Raw genomic sequence first — 19288 nt, 5'->3', positions numbered from 1 at the left:
ACATTTTTTGTTCAAACAAGTTCTCCTTTTTCTTACTTTTTCATCCCTAATGCCATTCTTTTTGGTCTTTATATTTGGCTACAGTAGATATCTCTCAGAAGTAGAATTACCTGGTATTTTTTTGGTGGGGGGGGGTGTGAATTACTATTTTACTTAATATACTCTCCTGAATGTTGATCATTGTAGATATTATATAATTTATTATCTTTGAAAAGATTTCTAACTTTTTCATTTCAAATTGCCTTCATGTAGTCATTTGAAATGATATTTGATTTGCTTGCCACATTGGCCTCTTTTGAATGTTATTTAATGAGAATAGGTCTGTAAATATATTTTGATTTGACCATCAACTTGAGGGCTACTTGATATACTTTCAATTTTATTACCCATGGCTTTCTCATTTAACCTCATTCCAGTGAATATTGTAGCTTTTATTATTTTATATCAGGAATTATTTTTTAAATTTTTTTAGTATGTATAGTTATTGATGTACCAAGAATATTCTAAAGAATTGTTCAAATAACTTATTTTGTTTACACAAAAATAATATTGATTGTTTGGTATTACATAGTCTTCTTAGATTTTTAAGGGTGCTACTGGCATTTTTTTAAGAACAGGTGGTTAACCACTGAGCCACATCAACAGCTCTTTTTGGGGGAAGGGTACTGGGGATTGACCTCAGGGGCACTTGTCCACTGAGCTACATCTAAAGCCCCATTTTTAAATTTTACATAGAATCATGGTCTCCTTGATTTGCTTAGCACCTTGCTGTTTATGAGGCTGGCTTTGAACTCACAATCCTGCTGTTTCAGTCTCCCAAGCTTCTTGAATTACAGGTGTATATTACTGTGCCTAGCTGGCAGCTGTTTTTAAATTTTATTTTGTGACAGTGCCTAGGTAAGTTGCTTAGGGCCTTGCCTAATTGCTGAATGTGGTTTAAACTCATATTCATAAATTTTGAATATCACTTTCACTTTTACTTTCCAACTTACTATTTTATGTTACAAAGCAACTTCAATATTTTAATATATTTAACATTTGTTTTGTATTTTTAACCTGATGTCTTTGGAACAATATTCCATACACTATAAAGAAGATTGCCTCTGTAAACCTAATTAGTTTTTAATGCTTTTTGAAGTATTTTCATTCCCTGAGTACTAATGCAATGATTTATTTTTTTATTTACATCAACTGGGGATAGATGTATCCTACTATTACTGTGTTGCTTTTTATGCTGTTGAATTTTCTTCTGTGATTTTTTTATATATATAAAAAATATGATTGGAGTTACAAATATTCCAACTATGATTGTATTTCAGTGATTAGTCATATTTATCTTTATATGATATTGTGCTTTGTTTCTCACTTATATAATTATCATAACCTATGCAATTTTGAATGTAATATTTGTTATATCTTTTTGTTTTTAGACTTTTGTGACCTTATATCTTAAGAAAACATTATGTAGATTTGCATCTTACATAGTTAATATATTTTTATGTTTAATCTTGTTAATCACATTGTTTTCTGTTTAGTTTTTTACAAATTAGCTTATTTCTACTTAAATTCCTGATGAGAACTTATTTCTGTAGATTTCAAATTTTGTTGATTTTTTATAAACTTTTCTACTATGAAAAAAAACTGTCTTAATTTGTATTTCATAGATTTTATGGTGATTATTTTATTTTATTACCTTAAATGTTTATTTTATCATTACTTTTGAATTATATAAAAGTATATAGGATCTCACTGAGGTGCTTTGTGCCTTGCCATTGCTGAGTCTGTCTTTGAACTTATGGTGCTCCTGCATCAGTCTCCCCAGATACTGGGATTACAGTCATGTACCACATCTTCCAGCAGTACCTGGGTATTTTAATTAATTCTAGCCTTTGATATATTTTCTTCCTCAAATTTCTAATTTATGAGACTGTGTGTGGGGGGGCGTGCTGGGGATTAAGCCCATTCTTTTGAATGTGAGGCAAGAATTCAAACATGTTACCTGTGTCCCCAGCCTGAGACATGGTTTTTAAAAGAATATTTTTAGTATATAATTTCTAACTTTTTGTTGCTATTTTTTCTAATTTTTTTTCAATTTTCTACATTGATATTTAGTTCATTAAATACATTTCAGGTGGTTTTCTGGCATTACTTAGATAATTAACAACATCAATTTTTGAACTCTCAATTACTAGTATTACATTGTTTGTTTGCTTGAGTTGATTATACTTTTTATTGTGTGAGCTATTATTTTCATTGGGATATTTCTATCCAAAATCTGTTCAATTAGATCATTATAGTCATTTCGGAAAATATTTGGAAGTTACGAAGTAAACAAAAAAAAAAGGTGATGTGCAATGATATATAAATTTAATTCCATATAACTGGAAAGCTGAGACAGTGGAATGCCAGTTTAAAATAAATTTTATCATCTTTTTAATAAACTGTCTTTAAAAAAAAGTATATAGATATAGATACAGATATAGATATAGAGAAATGCCTGTGGATCTAGTTTGGTGATAGAATACCCCTGTGTTCTCTTATGAAATAATGCCCCCAAAGATAAAAATATAAATAAACAAATAAGAGATATTCATTTCCTGAAACACTTGAGTCACAGGTGGATTCTGAATATGTTGAAGTGAAGGGCTATTTTGACATTGTTGTAGTAATATTAGTCAGTTTGCATTTTGTCCTCATCTGTGGTGCTATAATTTCTTAAGATAATTTTCAAAATTCTCAAGGTTTTTTTCATCATGTTGTAGTAAATTCTATGTATTTCTTGAGTAATAATCACCTTGAATCATACTGTTCTGTTGCTATTCCCCTCCACTTTGATAAAGTTTTATATAATTGCAGAGTTATTCACCATAGTAAATGAAATAACTTTCTATTATTTTTTTAGGTATGTCTTCTAATAAAAACCAAGAATTTTCAGGGGAGCAAGAAATACAATATTTTTTGCAAAACATGAAAAAGCAAAGGTATGGAAAGCAGGACAATTAATACTTGGTTTTAAACAAGAAATTGAAATTGAAAGTAAGGGAAGTTCAGAAAATTTGTCTTAATGAATTGAAAAAAAACATGAAAATTATTTATTCAAAAAATTACAAGTTCATCAGGTTATATTATTACAAAAATCTCAGAAGACTGACTGCTCATCTTGTGCCATTCAGTTTTTCTTTCATTAAAACTTTAAATTGCACTATTGTAATTGTAAAAGTTTTACTACTCAGTATTTTTTGTAAAACCACTTGCAATGCACAATATTTTAAATTGCAAAAACACGTATCAAATTACATTTACACAATGTTTACAGGGCAATATGAAGCTGTGTCTTAAAAATACCTTTAGAATAATAAAGACTCAACCAGTATTCTCAGCTTTAGAAATAGGATTAGAATAGAAATAGGCATTTTAATGGAAAAAAACTCAAAAAGTTATAAAATGCTTATAGTCAGTTATGTTTTTAAAAGTTTTAATAATCTCTACATAAGCACAGGTTAGAGAAAAGTGTACAGATCATTAATTTAAAGTTGCAGCATTCTAATCTGTCTTTTTTATAAAGTAATAAAAAGAGATTTTCTACACAGTATAGAAAAATTGTCTAATTTAAACACATGCATACTATTTCTACTTAAAAGAAATACATGCAGATTAAGGAAATGCTGAAACAAGCCTTAGTAAGACATTTCTGTTTAAAAGAACAATTCAATAATTAAATGTGCTTACAGTGAAAGTTTGTTAGGTATTGCTTTTAAATGAAATAATTAAGCAAAAAAAAAAATAAGAAGAGAAGCAGTTGAATCTTTCTAAAACACATCAAATAAGCATATAGCTCATCTGTCATGTATGACAATCCAAACAGAGGAATGTCCCAGGAACTTTTAGCACAGTCTCCCAGAAAGACCACAGCCAAAATGTCTTGCAGGAATCACACCCCAAAAGCAGACATGAGGGTCTTGTGAGAATTGTGGAAGGCTTCTGACACTTTTCTGGGATCTTGCTAAGAGGTATAAAACAAGCCTGAGATAGAAGTAGTAGGGATGGTGTGGGGCAAATGAAGAACAATGAAGGGTGTAAGCTAATAATTGTATAACCCTTTGAGAAAAGTAAAGCAGCCACAGTCGTGATTTAAGACAACCTTTGAATGAGGAATGGCTTACCATTAAACTTCTCCTCTGTAAGAAAAAAAAAAAAGATCTATAATGTCTTTGTCATTTAATGATTCTGTCTACCATTGCAGAAGCCCACTTTTTTAGTACCTTCTCCCCGAAACTTGATAGTTTGTGTCAAAGGTGCTTGTAAATATTTATTTATAATTTTAATTCAAATTGAAGCAGTCTGTGTGTAGTTACCAATGTATTTATGGCTCATAAGTTAGCATAAGTACTCCATGTCATGGGACATCAAGCATCCCACCTGAGTAATTTCTTTTTTGGAAGGTGATGAGCCATCTGAAAAAAAAATATCTGAAATAATTAGTAAAGGAATATAAGATCAGGCAAAACTTATGTTAAAAGCGGTAAAACATCTTATAGATTCTCTAGACCACATAAGTTCTGAAAAACAATTGCTAGATAATTTTTCCAGTTCTTTATTTAAGGGAGTGTGCATCAAAGTAGGAATAAGTTTTCAACGGGAAGAGTTTTTCTTGAGACAGGTTCATTGCCATTCTGACATGTCTCACCCATCTCTGTGATGCTAAGTGGCTATATGGCTCCAATGGATGATACCATCTCCAATGCCATGCTTAATTTAGACAAAACTAGGTAGTATATAACATGTACTGAATAGTCTCAAAACAGCTGGATTTCAACTGTGAGTTCCTAGATACCAGACTTTTTACCTAAAGGCTTCCATGCTTTTTTTTTTTAATTCCATGCACAGTTTATAGATATCTTTCAGCAGCTCCATCTGACATGCACTGCTTCATCTTTCATATCAACAGGGATTTTGACCAGACTCCAAGTGAATATCCCAAAACATCTATGCATTTTTGTGGTTTTGGTTGGAATGAGAAAAACTTTCTTAATGTGAGAAACAGAGACTTCCTGGATCCTATACAAGTCCCTAAAGAAATAAATCCTCTTGCCATTAGATTTTTCTGAGGCCCTAGCTCTACTTATCTGTGCATCTCAAGGAATATGTTTTCAACAAATCAAAAGTATTCTCTAACTTATTTCAATAAGCTAGTTACATAGAAAGAATTTTAAAAACACCCTCAGTGATAGATATTTTTGCTGGAAAGTTGAGCAGCCAAGCTCAGATGAAATTTGCTCTTTGGCTTAATAAAGAATGCTCTGGCACATCAGGGCAATAATATGTCCTGGTACCTGCAGGATTCCCCACAAATTAAAACTAGACAATAGTTTGTTGGAGGAAAGGTGGAACTGTAGGGATGTGGGGCATTGGCTAAGCTGGTGAGAGACAAGAACACATTTGGCAGTCACATTTTAGGACCTGTGTGTTCTTTTAAACATTTTTGAACAGCATTTGTAATCATACTGTTTCTCTAAAAAATGAAAAATTTGCAACGGAGTCTATTTCATGCTTTAGTTAGTCACTGGAATAATTTAAAATTCACCATTGAGTAAATATACACAAATATTTCTTTAGACAAGATAGAATAAAAAGAAAGAGAAGAAGAAATTTCTGAGTTTTAGTAGTCTCTCTGACTATTACTTTACAAAAATGATGAAATGAACAGTTTCTCCTTGTTGCAATGCATGGAATTATAATGATTGTGGGAGTATTTGTACTTACCTAATATTGCTTAATTTAAAAGTAGAATGAATTTTGAAAACACCCTCATTGATACTCAGAGAAACCTATATTTATGATAAATCTGTTAGGACCTGTAGACAGTCTCTACGCTAGGTAATTCGCAGCATAATAGATTTGGTGTAAAACAATGAAAATTCTGTGAAAGTCATTAAAATTTTCTTCTTTTTTTAAATCCTAGAAATCACCCATGTGATCGTTTAAAAGAGCTTTACAATGAGAAAAGTGAAAAAGTTTTTAATCCATACCCAAAATTTATTTATCCAAGCTTTTATAATCAAAAGACAAATTACAGCTATAAGGTATGTGAAATCATTTTTAATAAAACTACAAGAATTTCTGACCTCCAGAGAATTAATAGTGGTGGGAAGCTCTACAAGTTAAAAAAATATGTAAAAGCATGTAAAAATTCCTCAGTTCTTTATGAGAGCTGTGATAAATCCTCCATAAGTAAAGAATGTGAAAAATATTTTACTCAAATTTTATGTGTTACTAAAAACAATAGGCTTTACAATGGATATAAACCTTACAAATTGAAGAAATGTGAAAATGTATTTAAGTGTTTCTCAAACCTCTTTAAACGCTACAGTAATCATACTGGAGAGAAAATCTGGAAATGTAAAGAAAGTGTCAAAGCTTTTAATAAAAAATCACCCCTTCCTGAACACCAGAAAATTTATACTGGAGAAAATCCATACAAATGTAAAGAATGTGGCAAAGCTTTTAAGAAAAAATCATGCCTTATTCGACACCAGAGAATTCATACTGGAGAAAAGCCATACAAATGTAAAGAATGTGAAAAAGCTTTTAATCGAAAATCACACCTGACTGAACACCAGAGAGTTCATACTGGAGAAAAGCCATACAAATGCAAAGAATGTGGCAAAGCTTTTAATAAAAATTCAAACCTTACTGAACACCAGAGAATTCATACTGGAGAAAAGCCATACAAATGTAAAGAATGTGGCAAAGCTTTTAATCAAAAATCATGCCTTAGTCAACACCAGAGAATTCATACTGGAGAAAAGCCATACAAATGTGAAGAATGTGGCAAAGCTTTTAATCAAAAATCAAAACTTACTCGACACCAGAGAATTCATACTGGAGAAGAGCCATACAAATGTGAAGAATGTGGCAAAGCTTTTAATAAAAAATCATGCTTGACTCAACACCAGAGAATTCACAGTAGAGAAAAGCCCTACAAATGTAAACAATGTGAGAAAGCTTTTAATCGAAAATCACACCTGACTGAACACCAGAGAGTTCATACTGGAGAAAAGCCATACAAATGTAAAAAATGTGAAAAAGCTTTTAATCGAAAATCAAAACTTACTCGACACCAGAGAGTTCATACTGGAGAAAAGCCATACAAATGTAAAGAATGTGGCAAAGCTTTTAGTAAAAAATCAAACCTTACTCAACACCAGAGATATCATACAGGAGAAAAGCCATACAAATGCAAAGAATGTGGCAAAGCTTTTAATAAAAAATCAAAACTTACTCAACACCAGAGAATTCATACTGGAGAAAAGCCATACAAATGTGAAGAATGTGGCAAAGCTTTTAATAAAAAATCATGCCTTACTCAACACCAGAGAATTCATACTGGAGAAAAGCCATACAAATGCAAAGAATGTGAAAAAGCTTTTAATCGAAAATCACACCTGACTGAACACCAGAGAGTTCATACTGGAGAAAAGCCATACAAATGTAAAAAGTGTGGCAACGCTTTTAATCAAAAATCAAAACTTACTCGACACCAGAAAGTTCATACTGGAGAAAAGCCATACAAATGTAAAGAATGTGGCAAAGCTTTTAATAAAATGTCAGAACTTACTCGACACCAGACAGTTCATACTGGAGAAAGGCCATACAAATGTGAAAAAAAGTGACAAAGCTTTTAATAAAAAATCACACCTTACTCGACACCAGAGGCTTCATAGTGGAAAAATGCCATATAAATGTAAAGAATGTGGCAAAGCTTTTAATAAAAAATCATGCCTTACTCAACACCAGAGAATTGATACTAGGTAGAAACCATACAAATATCTATAATGTAGCAAAGCTTCTAATTGAAGGTCACTCCTTAGTCAACACCAGAGACTTCTTATGGGAGAAAAGCTATACAAATTTGAGATTGTGGCAAAGATTAATCAAATATAACTTATTTGACATCAGAGAATTAATATTAGAAAAAAGCCATACAAGTTTAAAGAATTTGGCAAAGCTCTTTATCAAATATTACACATTTCTCAACACCAGAGAATTCATACTGGGGAGAAAACATAAAAATGCAAAGAATGTGGCAAAGCTATTCTATTAGGAAAAGTATTGTTGTTCACCAAATATTCATACTGGATAAGAACAATGTAAATGTTAAGAATGTGGCAAATTTTAAGTATGCTTCAATTGTTAATAAGAAACCGATCATTCATACTTGCAACAATTCTCACAAATCCATAGATTGTAAAAGTCTTTTCCTGTAAGATCAAACCTCATTGGTCACCAGAAACTTTATACTGGGAAGAAAAATTACAATTGTCCAGAGATAGTTCCACAGCACTGACTCCCCATAGAATTCCAGCCCTTGCCCAACTGGCCATTATTCATTAGCCAGTGGAAGTCGGCAGGAAGCATGATTGGATCCTCCGGCTTCTTTCCTTATGTGAACTTCTCTAGGTTCAATTGTCATTTCCTCCGTTTCTCTGTATTGATTGAATTCAAATCATCTTTTTTTTTATTCAAAAGCTATATTTGTACTTAAAGGCCTATTTGTACCAAACCAAAACATTAATAAAATTATTTTATGCCTGAAGTCTATGATCACATCAATATTTTTCCCATAATCTCAGCTGGACAGAATAGTCCTATGTCAATGTCTTATTTCTTTTATTTTATTTTGGGTGTATACCAAGGATTAATTTGAGGTACACTCATCCACTAAGCAACATCCCAGCCCTATTTTTTATTTATTTAGAGACACAATTTCATTGAGTTGCTTAGGTTATTACTTTTACTACTAATACTTGATTTGAACTTGTAGTTATCCTGCCTCAGCCTCCTGCACTACTTAGATGCAAAACCAGTTTCAGCAATTTCACATGAATCTAAGCAACTTAGGAAGATCCTAACTCTAAATAAAAAGATTTGGGGATGTGTCTTAGTGGTAGAGAGCACTTTGGTTTGATCCCTAGTACAAAAAAAAAAAAAAAAAGACAAAGAGGCTCAGGTTTTGGGGTCATCAGACTGAGTTTATGGTGTACATAAGTCTGAACAATTGCATTATTTAAAATTTTTTTAAAAAAATTATACTAGCTATAGTTACTTAGTGATCACCATAGTGCTATAAAGCACTGATATCTCCACTAACTTTTACTATCACAGAAGTACCTCCATAATAATCCCACAATATTAAGATGATGCCTCTGTTGATGCAGGGATTCATTTGGTAGCCTTTGTTCAATTACTCTCTCACAACAGGTGTGCACGTAACCCCTGAAAGTTTCAGTAATTCAGACTCAAAAATCATGCCTTACTCAACACCAGAGAATTCATACTGGAGAAAACCCATACAAATGTAAAGAAGGTGGAAAAGCTTATAAGAAATATTATTGGGTGTGGTAGACACGTCACACCAATTGGAGGAGGGGCAGAGCAGAGCCACCACCCATGCCCGCAAGGTAGGCAGACCTGTGACTGACCGGCAGATCAGGCCCAGTGGCCTGCTGGCATGGTAGACACGTCACTTCAATTGGAGTAGGGGCACAGCGGAGCCTTCGCCCGCACCCGGGACAGGCCCAGCGACCCGCCAGCGTGGTAGACACGTCACCCCAATTGGAGTAAGGGCAGAACAGAACTAACGCCCGCACCTGCAAGGTAGGCAGACCTGCGACCAACCGGCAGAACAGACCCAGCGGCCTGTCAGAATGGTAGACAGGTCACCCCAATTGGAGGAGTAGCACAGCCGCTGACCGCCCTGTAAGGGAGAGTATTCAACTATACAATAGCAATATAAATATATAAGGGGAAAATTTCAAAAACACAACAGTTTCACCAAGCAGAAAGAAACATGAGCAGTATGAAACGACAAGGAAAGAAAGGACCACAAGCAATGCAGGTCAAATCAACTTTAGAAGAGGTAATAGCTGCAGCAGATGAAATGTCAGATAAAGAATTCAGGATATACATGCTTCAGATGATCTGGAGTCTCAAGGAAGACATTAGACAGCAAAACCAGACAATGAAAGATCACTTCTACAATGAACTACACAAACAAATCCAAGAACCAAAAGATCAACTATACAAGGAGGTAGAGGTAATAAAAAACAAACAGAAATCCTAGAAATGCAGGAAGCAATAAACCAACTTCAAAACTCAATTGAGAATACTACCAGCAGAGTAGAACACTTAGAAGATAGAACATCAGACAATGAAGACAAAGTATTTCAACTTGAAAAGAACATAGACAGCTCAGCAAGACTGTTAAGGAACCATGAGCAAAACATCCAAGAAATATGGGATAACATAAAGAGACCAAACTTAAGAGTCATTGGGATACAGGAAGGTATAGAGCTCCAAACCAAAGGAATGAGCAATCTATTCAATGAAATAATACGAGAAAACTTCCCAGACATGAAGAATGAGACAGAATCCCAAATCCTAGAAGCCTACAGGACGCTGAATGTGCAAAATCATAAGAGATCCACACCTAGACACATTATAATGAAGATGGCCAGCATACAGAATAAGGAGAGAATTTTAAAAGCTACAAGAGAAAGGAAGCAGATTACATTTAGGGGTAAACCAATCAGGATAACAGCTGATCTTTCAACACAGACTCTGAAAGCTAGAAGATCCTGGAATAACATATTTCAAACACTGAAAGAAAATGGGTTCCAACCAAGAATCGTGTATCCAGCGAAATTAAGCTTCAGGATGGAAGATGAAATTAAAACCTTCCACGATAAACAAAAGTTAAAAGAATTTGCTGCTAGAAAACCATCTCTTCAAAACATCCTTGGCAAAACATTTCAGGAAGAGGAAATGGAAAATAACAATGAAAACAAACAGTGGGAGGTAGGACAGTAAAGGGGGGAAATAATCAAAGAGGAAAACAAACCATGTTTAGTAACATAAATAAACAAATATGTCTGGAAGAACAAACCATATCTCAATAGTAAGTATAAATGTTAATGGCTTAAACTCACCAATTAAGAGACACAGGCTAGTAGAATGGATCACAAAACAAGACCCAACAATATGCTGCCTACAGGAGACGTATTTGAGAGGAAAAGATATACATAGATTGAAGGTGAAAGGTTTGGAAAAATCATATCACTCAAATGGACTTCAGAAACAAGCAGGAGTGTCTATAGTCATATCAAATAAAATAGATTTCAAGCCAAAGTTAATCAAAAGAGATAAAGAGGGACACTACATACTGCTCAAGGGAACCATACACCAAGACATAACAATCATAAATATATATGTCCCAAACAACGGTGCAGCTATGTTCATCAAGCAAACTCTACTCAAATTCAAGAATCTAATAGACCACCATACCATAATCATGGGAGACTTCAACACACCTCTCTCACCACTGGACAGATCTTCCAAACAAAAGTTGAATAAGGAAACTATAGAACTCAATAACACAATTAATAACCTAGACTTAATTGACATATATAGAATATACCACCCAACATCAAGCAGTTACACTTTTTTCTCAGCAGCACATGGATGCTTCTCAAAAATAGATCATATATTATGTCACAGGGCAACTCTTAGACAATATAAAGGAGTAGAGATAATACTATACATCTTATCTGATCATAATGGAATGAAATGGAAAATCAACGATAAAAGAAGAAAGCAAAAATCATGCATCACTTGGAGAATGAACAATAGGTTACTGAATGATCAATGGGTTATAGAAGACGTCAAGGAGGAAATTAAAAAATTCTTAGAGATAAATAAAAACAGAGACACAACATATTGGAATCTAAGGGACACATTGAAAGCAGTTCTAAGAGGAAAATTCATTGCTTGGAGTTCATTCCTTAAAAAAGGAAAAAACCAACAAATAAATGATCTCATACTTCATCTCAAAATCCTAAAAAAAAGAAGAGCAAAACTACAGCAAAAGAAGTAGAAGGCAAGGAAAAATTAAAATCAGAGCTGAAATTAATGAAATTGAAACAAAAGAAATAATTGAGAAAATTGACAATACTAAAAGTTGGTTCTTTAAAAAAATAAATAAAATTGACAGACCCTTAGCCATGCTAATGAAGAGAAGAAGAGAGAGAATTCAAATTACTAGCATACAGGATGAAAAAGGCAATATCACAACAGACACTTCAGAAATACGGAAGAAAATCAGAAATTATTTTCAATCCTTATATTCCAATAAAATAGAAGATAGTGAAGGCATTCAGAAATTTCTTAAGTCGTATGATCTGCCCAGATTGAGTCAGGAGGATATAGACAACATAAACAGACCAATATCAATTGAGGAAATAGAAGAAACCATCAAAAGACTTCCAAATAAGAAAAGCCCAGGACCACATGGGTACACAGCAGAATTTTACAAAACCTTTAAAGAGGAACTAATACCAATACTTTTCAAGCTATCTCAGGAAATAGAAAAAGAGGGAGAACTTCCAAATTCATTCTACGAGGCCAACATCACCCTGATTCCTAAACCAGACAAAGACACTTCAAAGAAAGAAAACTACAGACCAATATCTCTAATGAACCTAGATGCAAAAATTTTCAATAAAATTCTGGTGAATCCGATTCTCAAACATAAAAAAAATTGTGCACCATGATCAAGTAGGATTCATCCCTGGGATGCAAGGCTGGTTCAATATACGGAAATCAATAAATGTTATTCACCACATCAATAGACTTAAAAATAAGAACCATATGATCATCTCAATAGATGCAGAAAAAGCATTCCACAAAGTACAGCATCCCTTTATGTTCAAAACTCTAGAAAAACTAGGGATAACAGGAACATACCTCAACATTGTAAAAGCAATCTATGCTAAGCCTCAGGCTAGCATCATTCTGAATGGAGGAAAATTGAAGGCATTTTCTCTAAAATCTGGAACAAGACAGGGATGCCCTCTCTCACCACTTCTGTTCAACATAGTTCTCGAAACACTGACCAGAGCAATTAGACAGACAAAAGAAATTAAAGGTATTAAAATAGGAAAAGAAGAACTTAAATTATCACTATTTGTGGATGACATGATTCTATACCTAGCAGACCCAATAGGGTCTACAAAGAAACCATTAGAGTTAATAAATGAATTTAGCAAAGTGGCAGGATATAAAATCAATACACATAAATCAAAGGCATTCCTGTATATCAGCGACAAATCCTCTGAAATGGAAATGAGGAAAAACACTCCATTCACAATATCCTCAAAAGGAATAAAATACTTGGGAATCAACCTAACAAAAGAGGTGAAAGACTAATACAATGAAAACTACAGAACCCTAAAGAGAGAAATAGAAGAAGATCTTAGAAGATGGAAAAATATACCCTGTTCGTGGATAGGCAGAACTCACATCATCAAAATGGCGATATTACCAAAAGTTCTCTATAGGTTTAATGCAATGCCAATCAAAATCCCAACGGCATTTCTTGTAGAAATAGAGAAAGCAATCATGAAATTCATATGGAAAAATAAAAGACCCAGAATAGCAAAAACAATGCTAAGCAAGAAGTGTGAATCAGGCGGTATACCGATACCAGACTTCAAACTGTATTACAGAGCAATAGTAACAAAAACAGCATGGTACTGGTACCAAAACAGGCGGGTGGACCAATGGTACAGAATTGAGGACACAGAAACTAATCCACATAACTACAATTATCTTATATTTGATAAAGAGGCTAAAAGCATGCAATGGAGGAAGGATAGCATCTTCAACAAATGGTGCTGGGAAAACTGGAAATCCATATGCATCAAAATGAAACTGAATCCCTTTCTCTAGCTATGCACAAAAGTTAACTCAAAATGGATCGAGGAGCTTGATATCAAATCAGAGACTCTGTGTCTGATAGAAGAAAAAGTTGGCTGCGATCTACATACTGTGGGGTCGGGCTCCAAATTCCTTAATAGGACACCCAAGCACAAGAGTTAATAACTAGAATCAACAAATGGGACTTACTCAAACTAAAAAGTTTTTTTCTCAGCAAAAGAAACAATAACAGAGGTAAATAGTGAGCCTACATCCTGGGAACAAATCTTTACTCCTCACACTTCAGATAGAGCCCTAATATCCAGAGTATACAAAGAACTCAAAAAATTAGACAATAAGATAACAAATAACCCAATCAACAAATGGGCCAAGGACCTGAACAGACACTTCTCAGAGGAGGACATACAATCAATCAACAAGTACATGAAAAAATGCTCAACATCGCTAGGAGTCAGAGAAATGCAAATCAAAACCACCCTAAGATACCATCTCACTCCAGTAAGATTGGCAGCCATTAGGAAGTCAAACAACAAGTGCTGGCGAGGATGTGGGGAAAAGGGTACACTGGTTCATTGTTGGTGGGACTGCAAATTAGTGCAGGCAATTTGGAAAGCAGTATGGAGATTTTTTGGAAAGCTGGGATTGGTACTACCATTTGACCCAGCTATTCCCCTTCTCAGTCTATTCCCTAAAGACCTAAAAAGAGCATGCTACAGGGACACTGCTACATCGATGTTCATAGCAGCACAATTCACTATAGCAACACTGTGGAACCAACCTAGATGCCCTTCAATAAATGAATGGATTAAAAAAAATGTGGCATTTATACACAATGGAGTATTACTCTGCATTAAAAAATGACAATATTATAGAATTTGGAGGGAAATGGATAACATTAGAGCAGATTATGCTAAGTGAAGCCAGCCAATCCATAAAAAACAAATGCCAAATGTCTTCTTTGATATAAAAAGAGTAACTAAGAACAGAGTAGGGATGAAGAGTATGAGAAGAAGATTAACCTTAAACAGGGATGAGAGGTGGGAGGGAAAGCGTGAGAGAAGGGAAATTGCATGGAAATGGAAGGAGACCCTCAGGGTTATAGAAAATTACGTACAAGAGGAAGTGAGGGGAAATGGAAAAATAATACAAGGGGGAGAAATGAATTACAGTAGAGGGGGTAGAGAAAGGAGGGGAGGGGAGGGGAGCGGGGATAGTAGAGGATAGGAAAGGCAGCGGAATACAACAGACACTAGTATGGCAATCTGTAAATCAATGGAAGTGTAACTGATGTGATTCTGCAATCTGTATACGGGGTAAAAATGGGAGTTCATAACCCACTTGAATCAAAGTGTGAAATATGATATGTCAAGAAGTATGTAATGTTTTGAACAACAACAATAATAAAAAAAAGAAATATTAGGCCTTATTCAAAACCAGAGAACTCATACTGGCAGTGGTTACACCCAGTGGAAATTGGGCATTCTAGAGGCAGTTTTATTTTCAAGTAGGGAATGGGATTACTAAACATCATCATGATGGGCAAGCCTCTTACCAAAAACAAGCCTTTATTCTCTAAGTTTTACCATGCTGAGGCTCAGGGTAGATCATACGTGCTGAAAAAAAAACTGTTATTTTTCTAATTTATTTTGTCTCCCAGTGCTTTAAGCACAATGATTGTCTCCCAGTAGTGAGGAAGGGAGGAAAGAAACAAGAGAGGGAGCAGAAGGAGACACACAGCATATTATCAGAAGAAACCTAAAGCCTTCAGGCAGGAGAATTATTAATTTGGGCCTGATTGTGGTGCTAATAACACTCTGTCAAAGAGTTCTACCAATCTTACCAAACTTACCAGTCTTGGGTCACTTGTCAGTATCAAGCCAGATGCCCCTACTTGAACAACAGGCAAGATTCTTCCTTAGCAGAAACACCATTGAGTAAGCAGTCTTTTCACCTCTTCTTTTCCAAGAATGAATTGTGAGTCATTGAGGACTTCACCTGCATTCTTGTGCACGTGCGCACATGTGCACGCGCGCGCACACACACACACACACAAATTAATATTCAGGCCATCAGAATCTGCAACCCCAGGCTGGAGCTGGTGACCTGGGACATTATCTTGCCATCTCCAAGAAAAACCTTTGACTTCTGATCCTGTACATTCCAGAATTTTTTGTGCAGTGTTTCACTTTCCCTTTCCAAGATGCCATCCGAGATAAAAAAAAAAAAGCTAGAGTGAGATTCAAAGCCTTTTCACTGCCATCTTCTCTGTATCTGAGTAGTCTTTTCTTGTCCCATACAACCTGAGTTTGTGCCAGGCAGTTATCACCTGGTGTCAAATTGAGGATAAAAAGACAGAGGAGAGATTGTTGAAAGGCATCAGAATTCTCTGCTCTGCTGGCTCACTGAAAGACACTCTATTAAAACAAAGAGTGCTGTTGCTCTGCAGTCACTCAAGGCTGCATAGGGTCCATTAAGCAAAAAAAAAAAAAATGATCACAAACACAGTTCCTTACTTGAGGGAGCAGAGACCAAGCCTCTAGAAGAACCTACAGAGTCATTTTCTTTCTTTTTTTTTTCCTGGAAATAGAAAGTACTTGTGTTACCAAGGCCTTTTACAGTTGTGACTCTCTTCTTTGACAATGGTGCTTTGCTTACCATCAAGGGGATAAATTCTTAAACTGTTTATGTGTGTGTGTGTATGTTGAAGGCAGAGGAAGTTACTGTGGATTTAACTCAAGAGCATTTTACAGCTATTCTACTATACCTGAAGAAGATCCCTAGATGTGTCTTCGAAATTTTACTGTGAGCCAGAATCTCACTAAATTGTTCAGGCTGACCTTGAACTTACAATCCACCAGCTGCAGTCCCTTGAATCACTTGATTTATAGGTATGGACCACCTCACCCAGGCATGCATCACTTCACCCAGTCATGACTTTCTGGAGAGAGGTAGTTTTTAGAAATAGTCAGCCATCTTCCCAAGTTGTTCATGTCAAAATTAACTAATATATTTATCATACTACCAATATCCTTCTAATTTTGCTCCCAGCATCCAAAGTCAGTCTTTGTGTGATATAATAATGGCATGTCCAGTTACCATAATAACAGAGATGGCTCATGCCCCCTAAAGCTCACTGAAAATATAATAACCCTAAATCCACTTATGCTGTATCATCTTTTCTTCCTGTGCAAATAGAAGAAAGTCTCTTTTACATGTTCTCCATCACCTCCCACACCCCTATCTCCTGACCAACCCTGGAGCTTCCCAAATGGCTCTTCACTACTGCTTATAGAAAGCTGTAGCTCTCTGTGACAGTGCATGTGTTCATGTGGATCTCCTATATATGATTAAAACAAACCCTAAGGACTCTTACAACAATGGAAAATCTATAAACCTCCTCAAAATGGCCAGAACAACTGCATCTGTAACCTGTACCACTTAGACTTGGTCATATGGAGGAACCGAAGCCCTGCTTTCTGTTAGGCTTTCCCCATCTTAGTGCTGGGGAACACAAAAGGCTTTCAGAGGTGGGAGGAAAGGAAGGGCTCTGCACCTGGAATGTGGGAATTGTGCAGGCACTATTCCTGTTGCATACAGTCTCTTCCAGCATTGTTGTAAATGTGGGTTGCAGAAGAGGTACATTAGCAGATAATGTCCACAATAGTCTGGAGTAGAGCTAGGCTTAGATTCAAATTGGAGATATCTTTTCACCTTCTCAGTTACCCTCCTTATAAACACTTTAAAGCATCAAAAAAAGGCAGGCTATATGTTCTGGGTGTTCATAAAACAGAGTATACCTTTCAGGAGAAGAAAATATTGTCTCTACTTTTCTTTTCCAAATTGGTATTATTAGGGCCTATGACCATACCTCTGCCACTATCAGGACTTCAGGCTGTGGGCAAATAGTCAGCCTTTCCTGTATGAGGAGGAGGACCTGCACCATTTTAAATAAATTTCCTGCTACAGTACTATAGTTGTACTGTAGTCAAAGACCCTGGCTTCATATCACTTCCTGGAATCTGCAGTAAAAACTGCCTCAGCATAGGGACACTTCAGGAACTCTGATAGGAGCAACCAAGAGAATCCCCCAGCCACCTACAGAATGCCTCCACTGGCAAAAAAAAAAAAAAAAAAAACACTCTCCATCTAGTGGTCTTATCGGGCAACTGTGGGGATTTGCACATCATGAGCCAGAAACTTTATTTAAGAAAACCATGGTCCATCCAATCATGGCTACACTGCAGTAACATAGCCTTTAGAGATTTTTAATTTTTTTTAATATTTTGTTTTTAGTTTAAGGTGGATGTAATTTTTTTTAAATTTTATTTTTTATGTGGTGCTGAGGATCAGATCGAGTGCCTCATGCATGCTACAAGAACACTCTTCCACTGAGTCACAAATCCAGCCCCCTTTAGTTTTTAAACAAGAGATTAGGTATCACTTTAATCTCTGGAACAGAAGTAAAGGTTAAAATGTTTACAGGGATTGACTCTTAGCTGTGGGTGTTGTGGTTGAAGGTCTTAATGAGGTCATTGCAACAGTATTCCATGAACATCTCAGCAGTGGAGATCCATGCACCCAGCCCCTTGGATCTCAGGGTCTGTCAGCCAGGGCTGAAACTAGAAAATTTTGGATGCAGGTCATTAAGGTGTAAGTTAATGAGGTCATAATAACTTTTTTTGTAAAGTGCTGAAAAAAATTGTCCTTGGAGGAGAGACCAAATCAGGGCACAGATTGTAAGCCCCAACCATGCAACTGAATGGATCATAAATATTAAGATTTGCGAGCCACTCTGAATCTCATATAATAAAGCTGAGCTGCAACCTGAGAACCCACATTTCTATCCATTTTTCTGGTAAAACTGATGTTTGTCTAGGGCCTAATCTTTGGGACGTAGGATCAACAACAATATGATTTAGGCTAAACTACTTCTTGCTGAATGATAGGGGACAGATGTGAGCGGTGAGAGCATGAGGTTCAGAGAATAATTCTATAAAGTGAGGGTCACTGTGCTAACCCCCACATGCTTTTCTCTTCATGAAGAAATTAACCTGCTACCCTGCCTGCCTTAAGTGGACGTGGTAGATCACATTTATCAGTAAACTGTTATCAGCAGGAGAAAGTCAGGTATTAAATAAATGTCCATAAGAGGAAGCCATGTAACCCTAAGAAAGGAACTTTTGTGACTCTTTCCACATACCAGATTCTGAAACCCAGAGAGATAAAAATATTTTTCCTAGCTCTAAAATCTACAAGAATTTATGGTTAAGAATCCAATTAGAATCAGTTGCATTGGCCAAGGTGACCTAAAGTTATCATAGCAGTGGGGACTTGAAAGTGGGATGCCATCCAGCAGTCAGTTCAAAGTTAAGTAGTAGGCCTGTGTGGGACTCTTTGGAAACTTCTCTGGGGTATCCAACAAAAGTAGATTGTATGAAAGGCACACTGTCTTTCTCCCCTCAGAGGACCCATTGTCTACTATTAGAGTGTCATCTTTTCTTGTTTCAATAAATTC

At 35.4% G+C, this 19288-nt stretch overlaps 1 protein-coding gene across 1 annotated transcript in view; it reads left to right on the top strand.

The window, feature by feature from the left end:
* LOC144371289 (uncharacterized) overlaps positions 1 to 7885 on the top strand; it is a 376020-nt gene extending 368135 nt beyond the window's left edge. The window contains 2 exon segments of the mRNA XM_078033688.1: positions 6539 to 7661; positions 7663 to 7885. Coding sequence (XP_077889814.1) covers positions 6539 to 7661; positions 7663 to 7815 — 1276 coding nt within the window. The 3' untranslated portion in view covers positions 7816 to 7885.
* Positions 7886 to 19288: the final 11403 nt, after the last annotated feature.

The sequence above is a fragment of the Ictidomys tridecemlineatus genome, chromosome 16, assembly GCF_052094955.1.
Source record: "Ictidomys tridecemlineatus isolate mIctTri1 chromosome 16, mIctTri1.hap1, whole genome shotgun sequence".
Taxonomy (NCBI): domain Eukaryota; kingdom Metazoa; phylum Chordata; class Mammalia; order Rodentia; family Sciuridae; genus Ictidomys; species Ictidomys tridecemlineatus.
Note: the sequence above shows the minus strand (reverse complement) of the source record. Positions and strands in the feature narration are given on the sequence as shown.